At 37.3% G+C, this 24,851-nt stretch overlaps 2 protein-coding genes across 2 annotated transcripts in view; both read left to right on the plus strand.

Moving 5' to 3' along the window:
- The first annotated feature begins 5,431 nt into the window (after positions 1–5,431).
- LOC113072949 (zinc finger protein ZFPM2-like) overlaps positions 5,432–24,851 on the plus strand; it is a 74,987-nt gene continuing 55,567 nt past the window's right edge. The window contains exon 1 of the mRNA XM_026245826.1: positions 5,432–5,670. Within this exon, the coding sequence (XP_026101611.1) occupies positions 5,631–5,670 (40 nt within the window). The 5' untranslated portion in view covers positions 5,432–5,630. The remainder of the gene's footprint in view (positions 5,671–24,851) is intronic.
- On the plus strand, positions 15,388–22,918 carry LOC113072955 (uncharacterized). Its single transcript, XM_026245832.1, has 2 exons — positions 15,388–15,657; positions 15,745–22,918. Exon 2 carries the CDS (start codon positions 18,020–18,022, stop codon positions 22,400–22,402), a length of 4,383 nt encoding a protein of 1,460 aa, XP_026101617.1. The 5' UTR covers positions 15,388–15,657; positions 15,745–18,019; the 3' UTR covers positions 22,403–22,918.

The raw sequence follows: 24,851 nt of genomic DNA on the forward strand, positions 1-24,851 counted from the left end.
TCCAGCTGTCTAACAGCGCCCACACACACTCACAGTCACCTCCTCTGGAGAGCAGCCAGTCCCATAATGCCAGTTGGTGTGGCATCATACAGCAGAAAATCAGCCTTGCGTCTTCAAGAGCCACCGTTGATGCTGATGCTGAAGTTCAGACGGCAGTAAATCATATTTAAATGTGCTGGAGGCAGATGTGGATATATTTAGCTACACACACACACACACACACCTCGTTTAAAGTGATTTTGCAGTGTGAAAAGAAAAAACGTGCTTTATTTTTTTATTTTTTTTGCGCGAACCATTATAAATGACTTTCATTAGTGTAACCTGTGTAGTCAGGTTGATATTCTTGAGAAGTTACCATTTAGATTTAATTATTGGTGCCAGTTATCAGCTTGATCTTCACCACTGAAATACGTATTTTCCTGTAAGTCTATGACGGTGCATTTCTTATCATCACAGCACTATCCCATATGCCTCATGAATCCTTTCAGTTAATGTTAGCATTAAACTCCTCACTGTATTTGTGTTAAAGCAGCAGCGGCATGATCTCTATGCCACTGATTTCCCCTGCGATGAGAACAGCATCATGTTAATTATTTCAACCATCTGCTGCAGCCCATGATGGAGGCGCCCTCCACCTCACACAGATTTGTACCTGTCAGTCAAATTGTGGGACCAGCACAATTCGAGCTGTGGTGGGAAATGAATCTGGAGATCACAGTTTAACTGGACTCTCTGAATTTACACTCAAAGAAGCCTCAACATCTGGCTATTTTTGGAGAGTTTTGGCATGGGAAATGTCGAAAGCAGAACTTTCTGATGCTTGTTTAAACTAAATGAGATGTTTCACGATACACATTTATGTAAGTGTGTATCTTGAAACTTCACAGGATTATTTTAGTTTATTGTTAACACCAACAGATGTTTCTGTTGTTTGGTTCTCTCCCACCAAAAATGATTACACTTCCTGGAAGGTGATGTCATTAAGGAACTGGCTTTTGTTAGTTTCAATGGGATTTAGAAAAATAAAATCAGGATGGAAAATATCTTGAAGATAAAGGGGGAAAAATTCAGGATCTTAAGAATTTCAATCAATCAAATAAATCAATCAATCAATTTAAAAAAAAAGAAGAAGAAGAAAAGGCACTTCCTGGAGGATGATGTCATTAAGAAACTGGATTTTGTGAGTTTTAAGGGATGAAAAGAAAGAAAGAAAAGAAAGAAAAGAAATAATAATTTTTTTTGATCAAAATTAACAGTATAATGTTTTGTTTGTTTGAAACATTGATTTAATAAAGAAAAATAACACTTGGAATATTAAAAGCAAAAAAAAAAAAGGAATTACCTGCTTTTCGGTTAAAATTAAAAGTCATTGCAAAAATAAACATCCTTCAATAATGCTAAAGTTCAGCCATGTTGTTGTTATTATTATTATTATTATTATTATTGATATTATTGGAATATTTTGATCAAATTATTTGATTTCAAATATTAAAAATTACATTAGACAGTGTGACTTATGTTAATCAACCAGTCAAGTAGGTTGATAACTTCATAATTATATAATCTGAATATTCAGTCTAGAAACTTTATTGGTCAGTCTTTAAATGGAGGAAATTCAGTTCAATAATGCATTGCTACCAAACGCAACTATATTTGATGACAAGCATGCAGCAGTGGCTGTCTCGGTGTGCTTTGAATTTGGAATGAACAACACCTTAGCAATCTTTATTATACAGTATATTATTAAACAATATTTTACAGCCACATTTGTTATCTGACCTGGTGTGCCTGGATTCATTTAATCTGTCCCGAAACAAAATACAAGGCTGAATTAAGAAAGAGCAGCGTTTCCTGATCCTTGTGACTGATTTTGTGGTGCCATTTATACACAGCGTCCTCCTGCAGTTATATCTCCTGCAGCAAAACACTTTGATTCAATTATTGATTGGTTAAAACAGCCTTTAATTCTTTGCAAATGTGCGTACAGCTTTTTAAAGAAATGAAACATGTTTTCAAATGTAAGACAGTGCAGAAAGGACCGTGTGGCCCTGCACTTGCCTGGGGTCACTTAATTAATTTGGAGGTGCTCGTTAATACAAACCACATGCGCCGCCGATGACCTGCCACAGGAGCTCAAGGAGGGTCGGAGAAGACATACTCAGCCCTATTCAGAATGACACAAAACAACAGACTGTGACACCTGTGGCCTTCCAATGAAACTGCTGAAAGGTGAGCACACTACAGAAATAAGCATATATGCAACATATTACTCTTATTTACAAAGGGTGCAGAGTTCAAGGAAACAGCTGTGAATGGACTGAGAATAGAATGTGCTTTATAACTTAGAATTTAATAGCTTTTTACAGAAGTGTCAGAATGGCTGTAGATCCAGACTGAGAGCTTTCAGTTTGCTGGAAGTCTAATTCTATCATGCATAAAGTCAGTGTCTTAGGAATTCTGAAAAAGCACCATGTAATTTGTAATATTTTCATGAAAAATAATTTTATCTTTATCTACAAATGTTGGTTTATTTTAGGACGGATCAATAAAATTATATATTTTTTATTACAACTGGAAACAGGAAATAAGCTTAAAAAAGATTAGATGAGAAAATGTATAATTATGTAAAATGATAATTATGTAAAATATTCAGAAATAGCTGTTTAATATTATTTAGAAAACAGCATAAAGTATTATTCAGTTAATCACTAATCACCTAAAACAAAATCAAGGGAGAAGTGCATGGTGTGCTGAAGTAAATGATATTTGTATTAAAAAAAAAAAAAAAAAAAATCAGCTTTTCGCTTCATAATTGAAGGATTAGTATCATGGATGATTGTGATGTTTTTAATCAACTCTCGTTCTGACGGCACCCATTCACTGCAGAGGATTCATTGGTGAGCAAGTAATGTAATGCTAAAATTTCTCCAAATCTGAAGAAACAAGATGAAGAAACAAACTCACATCTTGGTTGGCCGGAGGGTATAAGTAAATTTTCAGCAAGTTTTCATTTATGGGTGAACTATATCTTTAAACACAACATGAAGCACCATTATCTTTTAATTTGTATTCGTTGAGAAATTGCATGGTATTAAATTTTGAAAAAAGATTTGGAATAATATGCACAAAATTACTTCATGTATAAGATCAAGACCATGCAGTTTTGGTTTTATGTTGGCATGAGCCTCAGTGTGCCACTAATGGCACCAAAAATAATGACTGTATGCCATTTTTTCGGCCAAATGTTTAGTCCCTCCCCAAACTCAAGCAATTGGTTGAGCAGGAAGTTGACATGTCAGGCCACTCAAACAACAGAGCAATGTTTGAACGTGTCACAAAAATGACACAAAGCAGTGTTAAATTTGCATTAGAGCAGATATCTAGTTGTAGCTAATAGACAAATAAGGATGAGCTTTAAAAAATGTAATATAATGAAGTGATACAAATCTGATGTAGATTTTCACCATCGTTTTCATCGACATCTAGATCTGAACCAGAACTAGAACTTAGCTGTAAATCGCTAAAGTTTTTTTCTCCTTCATGGCTGGAGCTCACAGGCCACCAGCGCTGGAGCAGAGGATGCTGGGAAGAGCACACTTCTTGCCAGCAGAGTGTAATGGCTGGTGAAAGCAGAAGCAAACTGCACAGAGGCAGATAAAGGTTTCCTCAAGGTGCAGCTCCGATGACTAGTTAACCCCTTGAAATTATGCCGTAGTTTCAGACTCGATTCCAAAGTCCTGGAATTGGGTTACAAGATAATTTCACAGGCCACTTGGTTGTCTTCCTTGGCAGTTCAACTGGCTAATTGAAGAAGGCGATTTCCGGGCCCTGAAACTGTTTAAGAAATGATACTTCCAATTTGAGTAAAGGGATTTTCTGTGACGTGGAAGTTGCAGGATTTTTGAATATATATGAACGTATTTTTCATCAAAAACATGCTGAAAGTAGCACAGTGAAAGTCTTGAGTTAGTTGAAGATCACTTTTTTTAAGTAAAACATTTTTTTTTTTTCATTTGTGTTTGTTTTCAGGTGATTTCTGAAAAAGTTAGAAAAAAAAAAAATTGAAATCCCCACCCAGTAAAGTCATGGAAAATAATTTGAGCCATTTAACATTTGATCTTTGTTCTCTGCTCTTTATATTAAACAAAATATTTTGATGGCTTTAATTTACTTACTGCTTTAGAGGTTTTTTTTGTGTTCAACAAATAAAACTGAACTGCACCGAATCAATAACATGTTAAAATTAATTTACAAAAATAAATTACAAAATTCACAAATAGACAGAAACAAAAGAGCTGTGAAAGTTAATTATGAAGATTTCCCCTAGATCATATAAGAGGGAGTTTTACTGATGCACAGAAATTATATGAATCTACATGTCAATCAGTATTCAGAATTAAAATAATTATATATGTATACTGTCAAAATGTCATTGTTTCTCTATATTATTTTTAGATACCAAAGTAAAAAACGATTAATTAACATGTTATATTTAAAAATATATATATATTATATTTGTATATTTGTCAAACTCTTTTTTTAATTAAAAAATGAATTACAAATATTTTGTAATTTAATTCACACACACACACACACACACACACACACACACACACACAAAATTAACCAAACATTTTTTTTTTTTTTTAGTTTATGAAAATTCCAATAAATATACAGTAAACAGACAAAGTCACGACAACATGAATGCGCAAAAATGCACGCGGTAGTCAGCGGAACACACATACAGTTTTTGGCAGCCCAGCCATTATGATATACATTAAATACTATAGTTATATTTCAAGTAATGCTTAAACGTTGTAGTTTCAACGGATGTCTTTAAATGCGTTATTATCTAACTTCAACCACACCTGTTCCAAATCCCCGCCCTCCAAAGAATGACAGCCAACCAAAAAGAACATAGATAATGATTGGCAAGTAATTTAGGTTTTTGATTGGCTAAAGAAACGCGGGCAGTTCTTCTCACTATGGCAGTTCTGAGGACACTTATTTTGGTAATATCTGATAACTCTTTATACTCGATAGCTAAATAAAGACAGTACATAAATAACTATGTTTTATTAGGGGTTTCCATCCATCAAACCTATGACTCACTGAATAAGGCTTGCTGCCTAAACGTTTATTGATTGTTGTTTACTCTGTTGCAAAATTAAAATAAATTGAGATCAGTCATAAGAAGATTAAGCGAGTTGGGATCCCTTATTAGAGTACATCTATCAAACCTTTTAAATAACTTTTATGCAAAAAAAGAATCAGCACATTGGCGCTTTTTGGAACAATAATACGCATGAACGGTGAAGTTTAACAGCCTGAAGGATTGTGTTTGTATGGCGCCCGCGGTGGATCAAACTTCATGTTCAAACAAAAGCGCGAAACGCCTTCCCCTCCGCCTTCAGTCCGAGCGGACGGCTGCTCCGCGCGCGCGCGCACCCACACACCAGCACACACACACTCGTGCGCACGCACTGAGCGAAGGGGACGCGTGTGTGAAAGACAGAGCCTGTGAATAATTCTCAATCCTTCTGCGACCCGTTCGGCTTTTGGATGATCCATAATAACCTCTCATAATAATCTAGAATAATAATTAATAATCAATAATCATCCGGATCAACATGTCCCGCAGAAAGCAGAGCAACCCCCGGCAAATCAAACGTAAGTTCCTCTGTTTATTATTATTATTATTTGTTTCAAAGCCACGCGGAGTAAAGTTGGACGAAAGAGAGATAGAGATAGATCAGTTTATTATGACAACTGCTAGCAGCAGGTGCAGATCTTCTTCTTTCAGTCCTTCTTCCAGTAAATCTATTTGATGATTCGGTGTTTTTATTTTTGGCGAGGCTTATTTTTCGCGTGGTACGGTCAGTGTAACATTTTAAAGAGTTGTTTGTTATGCTTTCATTTTGAATTTACTTATAACACGTGCATATTCTAGCTTTGTTGTGTCTTTGCTTATATGTAATATTTATGCACGTGCTCATTTAATTCGGAAAGTTTCATATAGTGTCAATCACAGAGACTGAATAAAGTAGTTGTTTTCGATTTGAAGATGTTACGCTGTTTCTTGCAAAGCCTCGGGTCTGTTTACAGTCAGTCCTTTTTGTTGAGGCAATGTGTTGATTTTTTTCAAAATAGTGATATTTGAAGTCTTTTTTGATATGTTTTACATTTTTCTTTGTTTTTATTCTTTATATACATTTTTAGATTTATTATAGGCTATCAGACAGAATAAGGTAAATCAATAATTAAATGCAACTGTTTTTGTGCTTTTGTAATAGTTATGCATCTGTTTGTTTAGTGCTGGAAGTTTTGTGTTCTGTAGTGAGAATCTCATGACCTGATTTTTATTTTTATTTTTATTTTTTCTTGTTTTAGATTTGAAGATGTCCAGCTGATTCTTTAAAAAAAGGTGTGAATAATGTTTTGAGTCGATTCAGTCTTTTTGTTTTTGACCATTTGAAGATGTTTTCCATGATTAACAGGCAATAAATTGGTTATGACATTTCAATGTCATGTTTTGATTCAACATGTTTGGCAAGCTGGATAAAATGATGAAAACTGAATTGTCATTCAGTTTTTAGGTCACTGTAGTTTTACGTCTAGCGTTTCTTTTAAAGGTTTTTACGATCTGTTTAGAGTCATCTGTGGATATCAGGAAAAAAAAATTGCCCATAATCCCTAATGTAAGCTAATAAAGACTGAAATATCATTCCTGTATATATGATGATGCAATTAGAAAAAAAAAAGAGTGAATTAATTACTTGCCTTTTTACTCTATATCGAAATGTGTTGTTGCATTCTGTAAATTCATTCTTCCAAAAAGTATTTCTGTGGTCTAAAATAAATTTCATATTTAATAAATATGACACATCTAGAATAATCTGCAGAGCTCTACAGAGTTAAATAAATAATGTGTTTCATAAAATATACAGCATCAGTAGCTTGGGCATTTCAATTTTTTTTAGGCCCTTTTTTTAGGACAGTGTTATGAATATTTTCAGCACGTCGCGAAGTGAAAGGTTTAGACAATAAGATTGCAGTTCTGTCTTTTGGATAAATAAATAGGCTGGCTATTGTTGCATTCATCTTTCGTGAATGAAAGAGCCGAGGTGCGATCTCTGATCAGGGCCTTTAGAAGTGTGTGTGTGTGTGTGTGTGTGTGTGTGTGTGTGTGTGTGTTTGGACCGCAGAAAGGAAGGACGAAGAATCTTGGTCCTCTTTTGTGAAATGTTTTTCTCTTTTTTTAGGAACATGTTAAACTGAGCCAAGGAGATGGGAACAAGCGAGATAAACTAGTTACACAATTCTAAAAGCCTTGTATTTATCGCCGCTCGATATTTGTATGTTGGAAAGGAAACATTTCTGTGGTGTGTATGAATTTGAGACCGTATATGCTTCTTTTGAGCTCATGTACATATTATTTAGGGTTCAAGTTAAATTTAACTGATTTAAAAATATATATTCCTTTTGAAAATGGCTTATTTTGACCATCCTGTCATTTGGGTGACACATTGATTTGTATTCTTTTAGACTTTTCAGCAAATATTGTTTGACTGCATTAGTATACAGTACAGTAAATACAAATAGGTTTGAAGGCTTTCAGTCAGTGCAAAGCAATCTTTGCATATTTTGTTTGATGTGGTACTTTCTGTTATCGCATTCGACAAGCATGACAGCTTTTGAGAACCCGAAATCAGCTTGAGTCATTAAACAGTTGACCGAGGCGTTTGCATGCAAATCGATCTGCGTCGATTTCCTTCTGAAATGCATCCGAGATGTCCAGGAACTGAGGTCTGAGTTATCTAACCGCTCTCACAGCTCATTCATGATATCAGGGTATTGTCTCTGGTTCCAAAAGGTCACGCGGAGCCCATAGTTCCTCTCTCTGGCACTTCAGGAAGAGGAAGAGGCCGTCTGATCCAGTGCACAGAGAGACAGAGTCATTCTAAAGGACAAAAAGGTTGTCGGGCACTGTAAACCCCCCTCGACCCCACCACCACCGCCGCCATACATTGGTCGGTTATCTAAAATTGTGATTTATGCAGTATTTTAATATTTTGCTTATTCTCTCCCCTTGGGTGCTCTCTGAGCAATGATAAAAAGGCTGTGCTGAAAAAGCACCATTAATTTGCAGCGATGCCTGTGAGATAGGGCCAGATAATGGGAAAGATAAGGCAGGGAGATATACCATCAGAGCTGCGATTATTACCATTAAAATTCCAACCCAGCAATCTGCAGCCGGCTGATAATTCCCTCTCCGTTTCCACCACTTTGGATGATAAGGCAAAAAATAGTCATCCACTGCTCCTTGATTAGGCTGCCTGGATGTCCTGATAATACTGTGATAAATTATGTATTTCTCCTCCTTGTTTTTATGGCCATGAAACGTTACATCTGATTCCATTTTTTTTATAAATTTTTATTTTGCTTTGGTTTTGGTCCCTGCCCCCACCGGCGATTTGAAGACCCCTCTCACCCTTTCCTCTTTCCGTTCTTCTCATCGTAATAAGGGTTTGATAGAGAGGTTATGGAGGGTGAGATGTTTTCTATGGGAGCTCATATCTGTGTTATCAGCTCATCTCCACGAGCGGCTGCTCACCGCTGTTGTTTTTAGCCCTTATCACCTCATGCCAATATGCCAATAAATTGGTCCGATTGTTAACCGGGCCGAGCCGGGGCCAGTGAAAATTTATGACAGGAAGAGATGAAAATATTGCTGATGTGTTAGGGATGAAGCACGCTTAGCTTCACAGGAGAGCGTTCTGTCTCAGTCTGTTCTGAGGAATGCCTGGTGTCGCTTTAATACGCAGGGCTGATACACAGGTTGAAGAATGGAAAGCATGCCTCGTGGTGTAATTTGTCTGTAAAATAGCCCCCCGTGTTGCACGTGTGGACTTGGAGAGCAGGCAGGTTGATGGGTAAGGACTCTCTCCATCTGTTTACACTCGCTGCAGGTCTGTATGCTTCTAAACGTCAATTTGCTTTGTGAGATGATAAACTGTACCGTGTCTCTGCTCTTTTTCAAAAGCTAGTTGCCTTGTTGTCTTCTGCCTACATAGGTATCATCATTAAAACATTTCGGCTACATTTAACTCACACTCTTTCACTTTTAAAACTAAAGCATCATGCTGGAATTTGTGTTCAGATTCTGTGAACAGTAAAGCCGGCCTTCTTTAATTTGATTGGTCATCTCAATCACTTTGACATTGATGAGCACTGATCGTTGAGGCAGACCAGCCTAAAAATGCAACTTTGAAAACTTGATCCTGAATTATGCATTAGGCAGACGCTCAAACTTGAATATTGCACTTGACTTGAATTGCATTTAAGGTGTACATTTGATCAGACCATGCACTTCAAGAGAATCGAACCCATGACCTTGGCCAAATTGTTGCCCCTGATTTTCGACGTTCTTGATGCTGCTCTGCTGCATTTCCACTGCGTTTGGATGACTAAAAGTAAAACTTTTAGACTAGTCTTCTTCAGCGAACTCACAGTGCTCATCAATGTCAAAATGATTGCGATGGCTAATCAGATAAAAGAAAATGGACCGTACTGCTAGCACCATGCTCTGCAAAGAAATGGAATAGAAGTCATTTTAGAAACAGTTGATTTCAGTACAGTTTGGATTTAGCATGTTTATAGAATTTAGAATAATAGTATATTTTTTATTAGATTATACTTGTAATACTTACTTTTTGATCAATATTTCTTTCATTGATCTTGTTGCTGTGCATTCTGGGATAGCCTTATCCCATATAAGGGACCCAAGGGGCGATCACACTGACAGCAGTTTGTAGTCACCTAAAGTCATTCATTTTAAACAACCATTGGGAATGTCACTTTATGCAAATGAGCAGTAGTAGCATGCTGTTAAGGCAGGATGTTCACTAGATAAACTAATTCTAACCACCAGGGCTTCAACAACACAGTCAAGTGCAGTTTTATTTCTAACATCAAATATTTCAGCTGACAGTTGACAAAGGAAACACTGACTGACTGACTGAAATAGCTACTTTAAAGTGTCTTTTTTTTGAGATCCAGAATCAATCCAAATGAGGATTACACTCAAAACTGAAGTATATGGAGGATTTGTCAGCTTTCGGTGCTGAAGACCTCGGGTGGAGGTTTGTTTTTGCTCTATGTGAATGTGTGTGTGTGTAATGGACTGTGAGTATGACTTCATATTAAGTGTGTTATCGTCTTGGCCCCGCCCAGCAGATGATGATGTCATACGAGAGCTCCACCAGGCCTATCAGGTGACACGTCTATCTCTGGACGGGGTTTATCACAGCAACTTATAGTGGTGCAGTGAGAGTGTTTGCTGACTTGGCTGCCAACATGTCAGTGTGTGTGTGTGTGTGTGTTCATGGATATGTTTATATTGGAGATGAAACAGGATGGTGTGTGTGGTTTGAATTCCGTGGTTCACCAGTCAGTTGATTTACTGTATTCTGTTCTATTTTTGAGCCTTTTTATTTGATCAAATTATTGAATGTATATGGAGCTTACATTTTTGTGTCTGTGGTCTGTTCAATGTGTTTCATTATTAAGGAAATTATTGCCACTGTAAGACTGTGTTTGTGTCAGCTGAACTATTGTCTAAACCAAATCAAGCATCCAATGGTTTTGGAGGAGGACGTTGTTGTGGTAATAATGAAACTCCTCTGAGAAGACGTTCTCTACTTGAGACCTTTTTTTGGTAAATTCCTCTGATGAAAGTGTGCAGTTTTTTGTGTTCCTCATAGATCTGTCTCATGACGGAATGCCTGCTGGATGCCAACTTTCCTTTTTCGACATCTGTTGGCTGCCAATAACAGCTTGCATTGTTTTGCCTTGTCTAAGCTGACGGAGCCATTTGACTCCACAAATTTACAGAAAGCAAATGCACCGATGTATAGACAGTATTTTTAATCTCTTGCTTTTATCAAGACACAAATGCAATTTTTTGCACAGTAAAAAAAAATTCATTGTTTAAAATTGTCACTATTGACAGGACAAAAAAATAGAAAGTCAAGCTAAAAAGTTTTTTTTTTTTTTTTTTAAATGCATGGAATCTCTCTTTTTGAATCTTTGTGTTTATATATATATATATATATATATATATACATATATATATATATATATATATATATATATATACATATATATATAAATATATATATATATATATATATATATATATATATATAATATAATATATAGACATTTTAAATTGTATATTATGATATTCGGTACACATGGAACTGCTGATATATCCCTGTTTTATTAGGTTTTTTTTTGTGTGTGTGTGTGTCTTTTTTTATTGGATGTTTTTCATGTTCTCAACTAGATGTTTACTGTAAATAAATAAAAAGCATGCAATTATTTATGACAAAATTACCAGAATAAACTGATGCATTTCTGAATGCACAATGATCTATATAAAAAAAAAGAAATAGTTAATCTGAAAGAAAGTTGTCTGGAAAAGAACAGTAAACATTAATGTTTGCTTTAGTGCCTGCTTTGCGTTTATTTCATGTTGAAAATGCAATGCAACATGAGTTGCGATATGAAAAAAAATCAGACCCATTTTACTTTTTTTATTTAATTGAATTTTGTGTAGCTTGCATTTTTTGTTTTTGTACTTGCATGGACTATATTTCAGGTATTGTTATTGCTGGTTACCAGAGAAATGAACTGATTAGGAATGTTGTGTTTTTAAGCGTCACTGTTGTAATTCCATTGAGTGAGTGTGTATGTAGAGTGTCCACTTACATTTCCTGGGAAGAAAATACAGATGTGCATGAAGAGTTTGCACATCCATCATTGGAGAGGAGGAATGCTGTCATTTCTGTCTCTCTGATCCATCCTTTCTCCCAAACATTCCCCTTTTCCAGTCCTCTCCTGCTGTCAGTTTGTCTGTCTGTTTCTCTCACTGTGTTGGAAAACAGTCCATGATGCATCAGGGTTAGTGGTTTCAAAAGGTGGAGGTCATTTCCTGCCAAAGTTTCCTCTTTATCTTCCTTTTTCCTGAATTCCTCACAGATGATTCCTGATGGCAATTTCTTTCTTTTTTTTACTGCTCTGATATTCGCACAGAAAGAAACACTGTAAACAATATTTTCATCTCAAAAGAGGAACTCATCAATTTATGGTTGTCCCTTCAGATTAACATTAGTTTAAACTCTGAATTCATTCATGAACCTGTTAGTTGTTAATCATTCAGTATTTTCTTTATGGTTGATGAAAGGAATAGTTTACCCATAAATGAAGATTGTGTCATTATTTATCCTCTCTAATTAAAAATGTAATTATAAAAAAAATATATATATTAAATTGATCAGAAGTTATAGTAAAGAGTTTTATTGTTACAAAAATACTTCAAATCATTGCTGTTCTTTTGAGCTTTCTGTTCATCACAGAATTCCCAATAAAATCCCAGTTTCCAAAAAAAAAATTAAGTTTTCAGTTTAATTGATGCAGCAAATCAGCATCTTAGAATGATTTCTGAAGGATCATGTGACACTGAAGATGCTGAAAATTCAGCTTTGTATCACAGGAATAAATTAAATTTTAAAATGAATAAAAATAGAAAACATTTATTTTAAATTGTAATAATATTTCATAATATTACTGTTTTTACAGTATTTTTGATCAAATAAATACAGCCCTGGTAAGCATTTTTCAAAAAAATATTTACAATCTTAGTAACCTTATGCTATACTTAGTAGAGTGGACTCATTTTAGTTATTTTGACCACTTTCATAGTACTTTTTGATTGGTTTCTCCTTTCACCATGTGTTCACAATCAGTGTGAGCAAAAGATTTTTTGGTGAACTGTCCCTTTAGTCAACTTTTTCCTTTGACTCTGTCTTGAAGGACCTAACAAGATCACGTCTCAGAAATTGTACTTGACTAATCTGTGTCGTCTGTTGTTTAGTTTATCAGTGATCAGTCTATCGAGCTCCAGGTAACAATTGACTTTCAGCCTTAGAGTTAATAGCCTTGTGTCTTGCTTATACAGATCAATATTGGTATTAATTAATCAGCTCTATCGGTCACGCGATCTGGTTCTATTGGTTGTTACATCAGCGCAATATCAATAGGGAAAGTGTACTCCCTGATCGCCATGGCAACTTCATCGCTCAGGTCAAAGAAAGTTTATCTTATCTTGCTGCTGAGAGTGGAAAACTGCTTCGAAATCTAGTTTAGACTCTCAGATCATCGATTGGGCCCTTTCTGCTCTGTCTGTCTCCTTGCTTTCTCTGGCCTGCATTCAGATCAAGATAGAAATGGAAGGTTGGATCATCAGTATTTAAAGTCTAATATTGAAGAATAAAGATGACTTTTACATCTCAGATGATTCTTCAGGACACCAATGAAATTAAATAGCAGGGTATAACATACGTGACCCCGGAGCACAAAACCAGTCTCAAGTCACTGGGGTATATTTTTAGCAAAAGCCAAAAAACATTGTATGGGTCATTATGATATTAAGTAAAGATCATGTTCCGTGAAGATGTTTTTGTAAATTTCCTACCGTAAATATATCAAAACTTAATTTTTGATTCTAGATTTTCAAATACCGGTAGTTAGTTAGGATCTCAGTCAAATATTGTCTGATCCCTTATGTATGAAACCATACATCAATGGAAAGCTTATTTATTCAGCTTTCAGATGATGTACAAATCTCAATTTCAGAAAATTGACACTTTAGTGTTTGTGATCCAGGTTCACATATTTTATATGTTCATGTATTTTTATTTTCTTTATAAAAGAATTACAGATGCATCTCAATAAATTAGAATGTCGTGGAAAAGTTCATTTAGAGTTGATTAGCTGATTGGCACGTCACCATATTTTAATTTGTTGAGATAGTGAATTGGTGGGTTTTTGTTAAATGTGAGCCAAAATCATCACAATTAAAAGAACCAAAGACTTAAACTACTTCAGTCTGTGTGCATTGATTTTTTTTAATACACAAGTTTCACAATTTGAGCTGAATTACTGAAATAAAGCAACTTTTCCACGACATTCTAATTTATTGAGATGCACCTGTATATTCTTTTCACAATCAGAGCAGTGTTTGTCTGGCATGAAAACAGATGAATTAGAATGACAGTGTTAAATGTACAGCATGAAATGTGCAAGATATAGAACTAATAATACTTCAATAACATGATGAATAATGAAGTAAAGATAGTTGTCAATGTAGTTTTATTAGTTACTCCTTAGATTAGTGCAGCCCGTCTGCAGCGTTCAACAACTTCTCTCTCTGTCTTTCCCACTTGTTCTCCCAGAGGTCTCAGTTGTAGCTCAGTTTGCAGTTTGGTTCCAGCATGGTTATATACCTCATCAGGCTCAGAATAGCCCCCGGGGAGCCCAACACACAGACGCTTGCACCCCCCCACACACCCACCCACTCCTACCTATGGGACACAATCGCTTAATTTACCCTTCTCTGTTTGGCCCCTGCCAAATGAGAAACCGAGAGAGAAAGAAAGAGAGAGTGAAGGGGCCACAACATGAATTCACTCATTTCACTCACACGTCTCCTTCACCTTGGCTCTGAACATCACCAGCGTGAGATACTGCTCAATTAAGTGTTTCATGGGTTAGACCGCCAATCTGCCCGCCAAAACTTTATCAGCGGAAATCTTAGCATGTAATGAATATGGATATTGACTTGTGTAAAGAGTGTTTGTGTGTGTGTGTGTGTGTGAGAGAGGGATACGTTTTTTCTGAGCTTATGATACATTTTTTATTGAAATATAAATACCAGATCTGATGTTTTGAGAAATCTGAGCACAGTGTGAGACACTTTCTTATTTACGGTTAATGTTACTGGTGTCTTTAGAGAAACAACTGAGATGATCTTGTCTGTTTTTACTTGTTTTTCCATTTACCTATTTATTTACTGATTACTTTCTTATTATGTTGATCTCTAATGAATGTATGTTTGTTTTATGCATTATTTATTTGTCATTTACCTATTTATTTTCTGATTATTTTATTCTTTTGTGTATGTATTTTTATTTATTTCCAATTTTCGATTTCTACCTTTATCGAACTTGAGATCTCATTTCAAACTCTTGAGGAGACACGTGAGATCGAGTCTTTTTCTCAGTAGAAAGAGTCTTTTATTTGCATTATTTGCGTTTAATTTCCTTTTTGTCTAGGAGTAATAAGTGAGATTTTAAAGAGATCTCTTTTTTTGTGATTTTCTGTTTCTTTGCAATAGTAAACATGGATTGCACACAAACGCACATCATGAGCTCATGATGATGATGTCACTTTTTTGCTAATTTTAAAGGGATAGTTCACCCAAAAATGAAAATGATGTCATACAGTAATTACTCACCCTCATGTCATTCCAAACCCGTTTGTTACTGCCACATTTTCGTTTCTATTCATTTTCTGTATTTTATTATTACCGTTAAGTGCCACTAGGGGCGCTGTAGCTTAAGAGTGAGCTTCGTATGCAGAGAAGAGGTTAATACAGAAGAAGAAGCGATCTCTCTAGAGAAAGAAGCGATCTCTCAAGAGAAAGAAAGATGCATGACTAAAGTGTGGTCATTAAGCTAATAAGAGAAATAAGATAAACAAAAAGAAGAAGAAAAAGACTTAAACTAATTCCTCTCTCGGTACTCAGCCAACGAGGTATGTTTTGTATGTTGTATTTGTCAAATAGTTTTATCTGTCAGATTTCTTTCTTTAAGCTAATTATTGTTTGTTCTGTGCTTTTAGTTTTCACGGTGTGTTTATGATCCTGACTAAGCTGGATTCAATAAATCCATCAGTATGAGAAAGCCACTTGTGTCTGTTTGGTACCTGGAGGAATTATAGTGAAAACTCGGTCTGATCTGCATGCGGGTGGAGGCGAGGCGGCATGATCAAAGGAGCAGCAGTCTTGCCACAGCGTGATCGGCACGTGAACAGAGCGGGGAGCGCGCACGGGACCAAAGCACACGATTTGAAGAGCAACACTTTAAGATAAGACCATAAGATGTGTGGACACTCATAAGTTAAGGGTTTGTCTAAACAAGGAAAACAAAACACAAGTTTATGGTTGATTAATCAAACTGTGAAAAGTGAAAGTAACGTTTTGCTATTCCTAGTTTTGTTTTATTAAGCCACAGTGTAAGTTCTAAAGCACCTAAGTTTAAGCATCAGTACTTTTGTTTTATTGGGCTATTTGTAAAATTCTGTATTTTATGTGAACAGTTTAAATGTGAATAACTCTTATTTGAATACGTTTTGGGTATATTTAAGTTGACAGTAATTTAAGTTACATTCATATTACTGCATTAAGATTCAGTGTTACATTTTTATTTTATTCTGCCTTTATATTTTAACTGCCTGCAGTACAGGGGTGACTTTTAGTTAACGTAAAGATTTTGCTGTTTAGTGACAAGTGACAAGACGTTAAAATGACTGATCCAAATATACCACTAAATAGTGCAGAACCCCAGATGCAGTCTGAAGAAACCCAATGTACTAATCTTAGTGAGCAGCAAGAATCAGTACAACTTAGAAGAAGTCAGAGAGTGAAAACACTCACAGAAAAGGGAAGAGAAATGCAGGATGAGAGGATTAAAGGACTCCAGCAAAGATTTAACTACAACTATGAAAAGTGGAGAACACGTGCAAAAGCATCCAAGTTACCCCTCTCTCAAACAGAACCCTTGAATAAAGACATACTTGAAGATATTATTGGTGATGTTAGAGGTCTTTGTGCAGATGTCACAAAAGTTTATGAAGAGTTACGTAAGCTCACCCCACCGGATCAGGAGTCACGTCGCAGAGTAGATCTGTGTGTGGAGATCTCAGGTTTCCTCGTGAATAAAGCAACCAGCCGATTGGAAGGAAAAGAGGAACCAGATTGGCCAGAAGCAGGCTCCCTCTTTCAAACTGTAAGCAATAAGTCAAGCTCCTTCAACACCACTAAGAACTCATCTGAGCATTCACATAGATCCTCTATAAAACGTCAAGAAGCCGCAGCAGAAGCAGCAGCGAGTCAAGCTGTTCTCAAAATATTAGAAGAACAAGAAACGGAACAGCAAGAGATAGAAAGACTAGAAGCTGAAGTCAGGAAAAAAGCAGTAGAACAAGAAACATTGATTAGACAAAAGCGCTTAGAAAGAGAGACAGAAGAAATTAGATTAAGAATGCAGAGAGAAGCAGACGAAGCAAAGTTTAAGGCTCAACAAGAAGCAGAGTATGCAGCTCTGCAGAGAACACTTGATGAAAAGAAAAGAAAAGTACTGCACCTGGAAAAGGTCAAAGATCTAAAGGCAGCACAAGCAAAGATGCAGGTTTATGACCAAATGAGTGCAGTAGAAGCGCAAAAGATTGATGTAACAAAGATTAACACAGAAATGAAAGACGCTGAACATGTAAGCTTCCCATCTCTGCTTAAACAAGTTATACCCCAAGCTGCAGCCACTCCTACAAGTGATGGTACATCAGATCTTGTTAAAGTGCTAGCAAGTGCACTAAGTACTAGCCGTATCCCTGTTCCTGAACCTACTGTGTTTTCTGGGGATTCCTTAAGTTACAGTGACTGGAAGCTGTCATTTCAAACGCTGATAGACCAAAAAAATATCCCAGACAAGGAGAAAATATTCTACCTTCGGAGATATGTGAGTGGACCGGCTAAGAGAGCGGTTGAAGGATACTTCCTGCTTGGAACCGAATCTGCATATGCTGCTGCCTGGAAGATTCTGGATGAAAGATATGGAAATCCATTCACAATCGCGAAAGCCTTTAGAGACAAACTGCATGCATGGCCCAAAATTACCTCAAGAGACAGTTTCGAACTAAGAGACTTTGCAGATTTCTTGCGCAGTTGTGAAGCTGCTACAGCTCACATCAAGTCATTAGAGATCTTGAATGACTGCAATGAGAAGCCAAGATAGCCTGTAATCCTGTTACATCTTTACAGTCACTTAAACAATGTGAGCCTAACAAATCAGACAAACCGAAGCTTACAAAACAGAAAGAAATTGGAGTTAAAACACTGATGACGACTTCACAAGAAAAGATACAACTGGTATGTGTATTCTGTAAGAAACCTAAGCACAGTTTACACAAATGCAGAAGTTTTCTGGAAAAGGCTGTGTCAGACAGAGTCAGCTTTATTAAGTCAGAAAGGCTATGTTTTGGTTGTCTCAAACCAGGCCATCATTCGAAGAGCTGTACCAACCGCAATATTTGTGAAAGGTGCAGTAAAGGGCATCCTACTTGTCTTCATGAAGATAGAGTTAAGGACAAAGGAGAACAAAGGCAACCAATAGCTAATCCAAATCCAAGCAACGAAAGGTCAAGTCAAAGCGACCGAGTTCAAGAACAAGTTACAGCCATGGCTACGACTAACCGAGTCGCAAGTCAAGAAAATAACACACAGACAGCTGCAATCATTCCTGTGTGGCTTTCATCTTCCACAAAACACAAAGAAGTTCTTGTGTATGCTTTACTGGACTCGCAAAGCGATACAACCTTTGTTCTCAGTGAAGTTGCAAAGTTACTAGAGACAAACCAAGAACCTGTTAAACTAGAACTGTCTACTATGTCTTCCCAGACTACAGTTGTTCAGTCCGACAGACTTCAAAATCTTCAAGTTCGTGGCCTTTACTCAAGCAAAATAATCACTTTACCTCCTACATACACACGAGAATTCATTCCAGCCAACAAAGCTCACATTCCAACTAATGAAACAGCTAAAGCTTGGCCACATCTGGAACACCTTCAATCAGAAATCGCACCTTTGCAAGATTGCGAGGTAGGATTGTTGATCGGATATAACTGCTCACAAGCTCTTCTGCCGAGAGAGATTGTGTCAGGCAAGGAAGGCGAGCCATACGCTCAGCGCACCGATCTTGGTTGGAGTATAGTTGGACAAACCAATCACTGCCTGAACTATGGAGATGCAATTGGAATTAGTCATCGCATTATTGTCAAGAAAGTCATCCCAGAGCTTAAGCCTTCTCTAAAGCTTCAGAACAAAGTCCACTATGTCAATAGGACAACAGTAAAGGACATCACCCCTTCGGACATTATCAAAGCACTTGAAGGAGACTTCTCTGAAAGAGCCATTGAGGGCAACCCTGTATCACAAGAAGATTTAAAGTTTCTCACAAAACTCAAAGAAAACATCACACAGAATGAGAGCGGCCACTATGAGATGCCACTACCATTTCGTGACAAAAGACCCACATTACCAGACAATAGAATATGTGCAATGCATCGCCTAAAGTGTCTTAAAAGAAGATTAAAGAAAGACAAATCATATTACAATGATTACACAAACTTCATGGATGACATCATCTCAAGAGGAGATGCTGAAAGAGTCCCTGACAAAGAGTTGAATAACACTCCTGCATGGTATATCCCACATCATGGGGTCTATCACCCACACAAACCCGGAAGAATCAGAGTAGTATTTGATGCCTCGGCCAAGTACCAGGATACTTCTCTCAATGACCACCTCTTAACCGGTCCTGACCTGACAAACACATTGGTTGGTGTTCTTTGTCGTTTCCGCAGAAGTTCTGTCGCATTTATGTGTGATATAGAGCGGATGTTTCACCAGTTCCATGTCACAAAAGAAGACCAGTATTACTTAAGGTTTCTTTGGTGGGAGAAGGGAGATTTGGAAGCATCACCATCAGTTTACCGTATGAAGGTCCATCTTTTTGGAGCAGCGTCTTCTCCAGGCTGTGCCAACTTTGGCCTAAAACACCTTGCTGCCCAAGGACAAGGTCAATTCAAAGAAAACACCATACACTTTATACAGAGAAACTTTTATGTTGATGACGGTTTGGCAAGCGTTCCTACTGAAAGGGAAGCCATTCAGCTCATCAAAGACTCAAGAGAGCTCTGTTCCAAAGGAAAGTTAAGACTCCACAAATTTGTGTGTAACAGTGAGAGAGTTATGTCCACTATTCCAGAAGAAGAGTGTGCCACAGTGAAAGACCTTGACCTGTCTTTAAGTTTACCACGCATTGAAAGAGCTCTTGGAGTTGAATGGTGCGTCACTTCAGACACATTCAAATTCAGAGTTCAAGTCAAGTTGAACCCCCTTACAAGAAGAGGTGTACTTTCTACTGTCGCCTCCATTTACGATCCCCTGGGGTTTATTGCACCGTTCGTCCTCTTGGGAAAGCAGATTCTTCAGCAAATGTGCAAGGATAAGGTTGGGTGGGACCACGAGCTTCCAGAGCACTTAAAACCCCAGTGGGAATCCTGGATTAAAGACCTTCCAAGTTTAGCTAACATGCAGATTCAAAGATGTTTCATTCCTACAGATTTCGGTCAGGTTAAAAGCTACGAGCTTCATCACTTCGCAGACGCCAGTGTCAATGGATATGGTGCTTGTACTTACCTGCGAGCCATTAACCAATCAGATCAAGTCCATTGTTGCTTGGTAATGGCCAAGTCAAGAGTCACACCTACTAGTGTCACAACTATCCCTCGACTCGAACTCTCAGCAGCAGTTGTTGCAGTTAGAGTCAGTGATCTACTCAGGACAGAACTTGAAATCCCATACATTGCTGAGTTTTTCTGGACAGACTCCACCGTTGTTCTCGGCTACATAAATAATGATGCCAAAAGGTTTCAAGTCTTCGTAGCGAATCGGATACAAAGGATCAAGTCAAGCACAAAGCCAGAACAATGGGCGTATGTCGCATCAGAGCAGAACCCTGCAGACTACGTTTCTCGAGGCTTAACCGCAGAACAACTGAAGTCCTCTGAATGGTTTGAGGGGCCAGCATTTCTCTGGGAGAAGAACATTCCTGATAGAGATGTTAAGGTGGGAGAGATCAGGGAAAATGATCCAGAACTTCGCAAAGCCTCTGTGTATACCATCAATGCAAAGGAAGAGCAAACTATTTTCAGCAGATTTGAGAAGTTTTCAGAATGGTCCAGATTGATAAGAGCATTTGCAATCTTGAGAAGAAAGGTCAAGGAACACAAGGGTGATATACAAAGGATCAAAGAAAGTACAACTTTGGAAGAAAGAAAAGAAACAGAACTGTTTATCATCAAAATTGTTCAAGAGAAAGTTTTCGCAGAAGAGATAAAGAGTCTAAAATCAAAGAAAACAGTTTCCAAGACCACAAATCATAATCTGTACAAACTAAGTCCGTTTCTGGACGAAAAAGGAATCCTCAGAGTGGGTGGACGTTTGGGTCAAGCTGTACTACACCCGCATGTAAAACATCCTGCCATACTTCCCAAGGACAGTCATATTTCAACTTTGCTGATCAGACATTTTCACACGAAGGTTCAACATCAAGGTCGTGGAATGACTATGAATGAGTTGCGTGCAAATGGTTGGTGGATTCTTGGGAGCAGCCGTGCAGTTTCATCATACATCTTCAAATGTGTCAGATGTCGCAAATACAGAAGGAAAACGGAGCATCAAAGTATGGGAGATTTGCCAGTAGAACGAACTGAGTCTACCCCGCCTTTCACTTATGTTGGAATGGATTGCTTTGGACCAATATACGTCAAAGATGGACGAAAGGAGCTCAAGAGATATGGACTCATACTAACCTGTCTATGTTCACGAGCCATACATATTGAAGTAGTAGACGACCTGAGTACAGACGCATTTCTAAATGCTCTGCGAGCATTTATTGCAATAAGAGGAAATGTGCGTCAACTGAGATGTGATAGAGGAACCAATTTCATTGGGGCCCAGAGAGAACTCGCAGATCTCATGAAAGAAATGAATCAGGAGAAGGTAAAAGCGCTTGGATGTGAATTTCTCATGATTCCCCCTTCGGCAAGCCATATGGGTGGAATATGGGAAAGACAGATCAGGACCATCCGTAGTGTTCTTTCAGCCATCCTTGACCAGTCAGCAAAGAGACTCGACAGTACATCCTTGAGAACCTTGTTGTATGAGGTAATGGCGATTGTCAACAGTAGGCCACTTTCCATCGAGCATTTAAGTGATCCAACAGGTCCTGAGCCATTAACGCCCAATCACATTCTCACTATGAAGTCAACCATTGTTCAACCTCCTCCAGGAGAGTTTATGAAAGAAGATTTGTATCTTCAAAAAAGATGGAGAAGAGTACAATATTTAGCCAATGAGTTTTGGATTCGTTGGAGGAAAGAATATTTGCTCAACTTGCAACCAAGACAGAAGTGGAATGTACACAGAAGGAATCTGAAGATAAATGATGTAGTGCTTCTACAAGATGACATGGCACCACGTAATGAATGGAAGCTTGCCAAAGTCACTGATGTCTATCCAGGAACTGATAACAAAGTGAGAAAGGTTCGACTTTTGGTTAGTGAAAGGACATATGACAAGCACAGTAAACTTGTGACTAAGACAGTCTCATTAGAACGACCTATTCATAAGGTCATTGTTTTGCTAGAAGCAGAGTAAGGGTTTGTGTTTATTTTCATGTTCAGTTTGTCAGACTGAGTGTAAGTCATAGAAATCCCACAGTAAGAGTTGTGAGATTGGTGGGAGTGTTACTGCCACATTTTCGTTTCTATTCATTTTCTGTATTTTATTATTACCGTTAAGTGCCACTAGGGGCGCTGTAGCTTAAGAGTGAGCTTCGTATGCAGAGAAGAGGTTAATACAGAAGAAGAAGCGATCTCTCTAGAGAAAGAAGCGATCTCTCAAGAGAAAGAAAGATGCATGACTAAAGTGTGGTCATTAAGCTAATAAGAGAAATAAGATAAACAAAAAGAAGAAGAAAAAGACTTAAACTAATTCCTCTCTCGGTACTCAGCCAAGGAGGTATGTTTTGTATGTTGTATTTGTCAAATAGTTTTATCTGTCAGATTTCTTTCTTTAAGCTAATTATTGTTTGTTCTGTGCTTTTAGTTTTCACGGTGTGTTTATGATCCTGACTAAGCTGGATTCAATAAATCCATCAGTATGAGAAAGCCACTTGTGTCTGTTTGGTACCTGGAGGAATTACACCGTAAGTCCTTCGTTCATCTTCAGAACACAAATGAAGATATTTTTGATGAAATACGAGAGTACCGCGTGTTCTACGTCATCATGCCAACTTCTGTGTCAGTTGTGGAGAGTTGTCAGTTGTCTTGTTGTCTATGCAGGGTCAGAAAGCTCTTGGATTTCATCAAAAATAACTTAATTTGTGTTCCAAAGATGAACGAAGGTCTTACGGGTTTGGAACGACATGAGGGAGACATGAGATCCTTTACAGGGAATATATTTTTCATATTCATTTACCTGATGACAGATATATTGAAGTGTGAGTTTCTGGCAGGAATTAGTGCAGCGTGTGTGTATCTGATGGAGGGGTTTAGGCATTTCTCTGGCATTTCTTGGAATACATCATTATGGAAAGGTGCTGGGGAGGATTAAACATCAGGCCTTTCACTTCAATTTGTACATCAGCGTTTCCTCAAGCCTGTAATATAAAGCGGACATCATGTTTCAGACTGACTGGAAAATCACTGGAGACAAAGCTCTGGAAAATAAACAAATCAACAATTTAAGTCAGATGTGTAAGAAATACAAAGTAAACACCCAGAACATGTTAATGCTTTAAGGGCAAAGCTGTGCATTGATTTGACAGGGTTTGTCGTGTCATGAGATGGACTTTCTGTAAAAACCTGTTTTATCATCTGATTCACGCATATCTGTATTTTGCGTTCATATGTGTCAGTACACAGAGAATGTGTACCAGGATTTGACTTTAAAGTGAAAGTTCACACAAATCTGAACATTCTGTCACCAATTACTCACCCTAATATTGTCATAAATCATATCCTTTTTTTTTTTTTTTTTTGTATACGTGTGTTTGAATGTTTCTAGGATTTGCAGAGACACATTTGACCATCATCAACTTTCTTAAGCACTGAAACAGGATAACACATGGGTCAAATGATAAGAGAGAAAAATAAGAAAGTGCTGATTGATTGATGTCTGGCTCTGCATTTGACAGCGAGTTTCGGATGATCGGATCATTGTGTTTGATTCCCTCTCTCAGATTGAAGCTTGGCAAACGTGAAGGACAAAAAGGTCACATATATATTTGTCTCCTTCTCGCTCATCTCCCACTGGTCTCATCAGAATAGTCATAGCACAGTGATCAAGTGTGGTAGCTTCTGCTGTGAGGTGATTTACATTCAACATTATTCATTTTTACATGAGTTTTGTCCACATCTTTTAGCTTTGAGGAAAGTATGTATGCTTCTTGGCTCCTTAAATTTGATAAATTGCCTTTAACAGATATTCAAATTTCCGTATACATTTTTTCATATTTGAAATACTAGAAATTTGTCATGTACAGAAACCTTGCACACTGAGTCCAATGCGTATTAATTAATCAGTTGCTAAAAAAAAAAAAAATCACAAAACAGCACTAAACTAAGTCTTCAAGCAGCGATGATGATTTTGTTTTCTTCTCACTTCTTAAAAAAAAAACATCTTCAAAAGAAAGGAAATATATGATCCATCCAATCCTAAAATATAGTTAGTTCTCTCTCCTTATTACGAAGCGTGGGATAATCCCAGGCGATTCACCATTTATTTCAGGATATCAGTGGCTCAGTTTGATGCATTTGATAGTGATACTACAGCCACAAATTAAAAAAGAAGACAACCGATTTCTGTGAACTCAGTGTGCAAGGATCTATATACAGTGCTTTGTGCTGTGAGACGAAGTGGATGAACTTGACAACTGCCATTCTGGATTTTGGCGCTCGCTTGAACGGTGACTCTTAACCGTCAAAAATCACCTCTCAAAATGCTTGCTATGGATGCGACAAGAAAAAAAAATCTAACCCGATCCAAAAAAAAATACTACGGACGAATATTTCGGAGGCATTATGTAAATGTGATTTACATAACG

This window comes from Carassius auratus, unplaced genomic scaffold, assembly GCF_003368295.1.
Source record: "Carassius auratus strain Wakin unplaced genomic scaffold, ASM336829v1 scaf_tig00011088, whole genome shotgun sequence".
Classification (NCBI taxonomy): domain Eukaryota; kingdom Metazoa; phylum Chordata; class Actinopteri; order Cypriniformes; family Cyprinidae; genus Carassius; species Carassius auratus.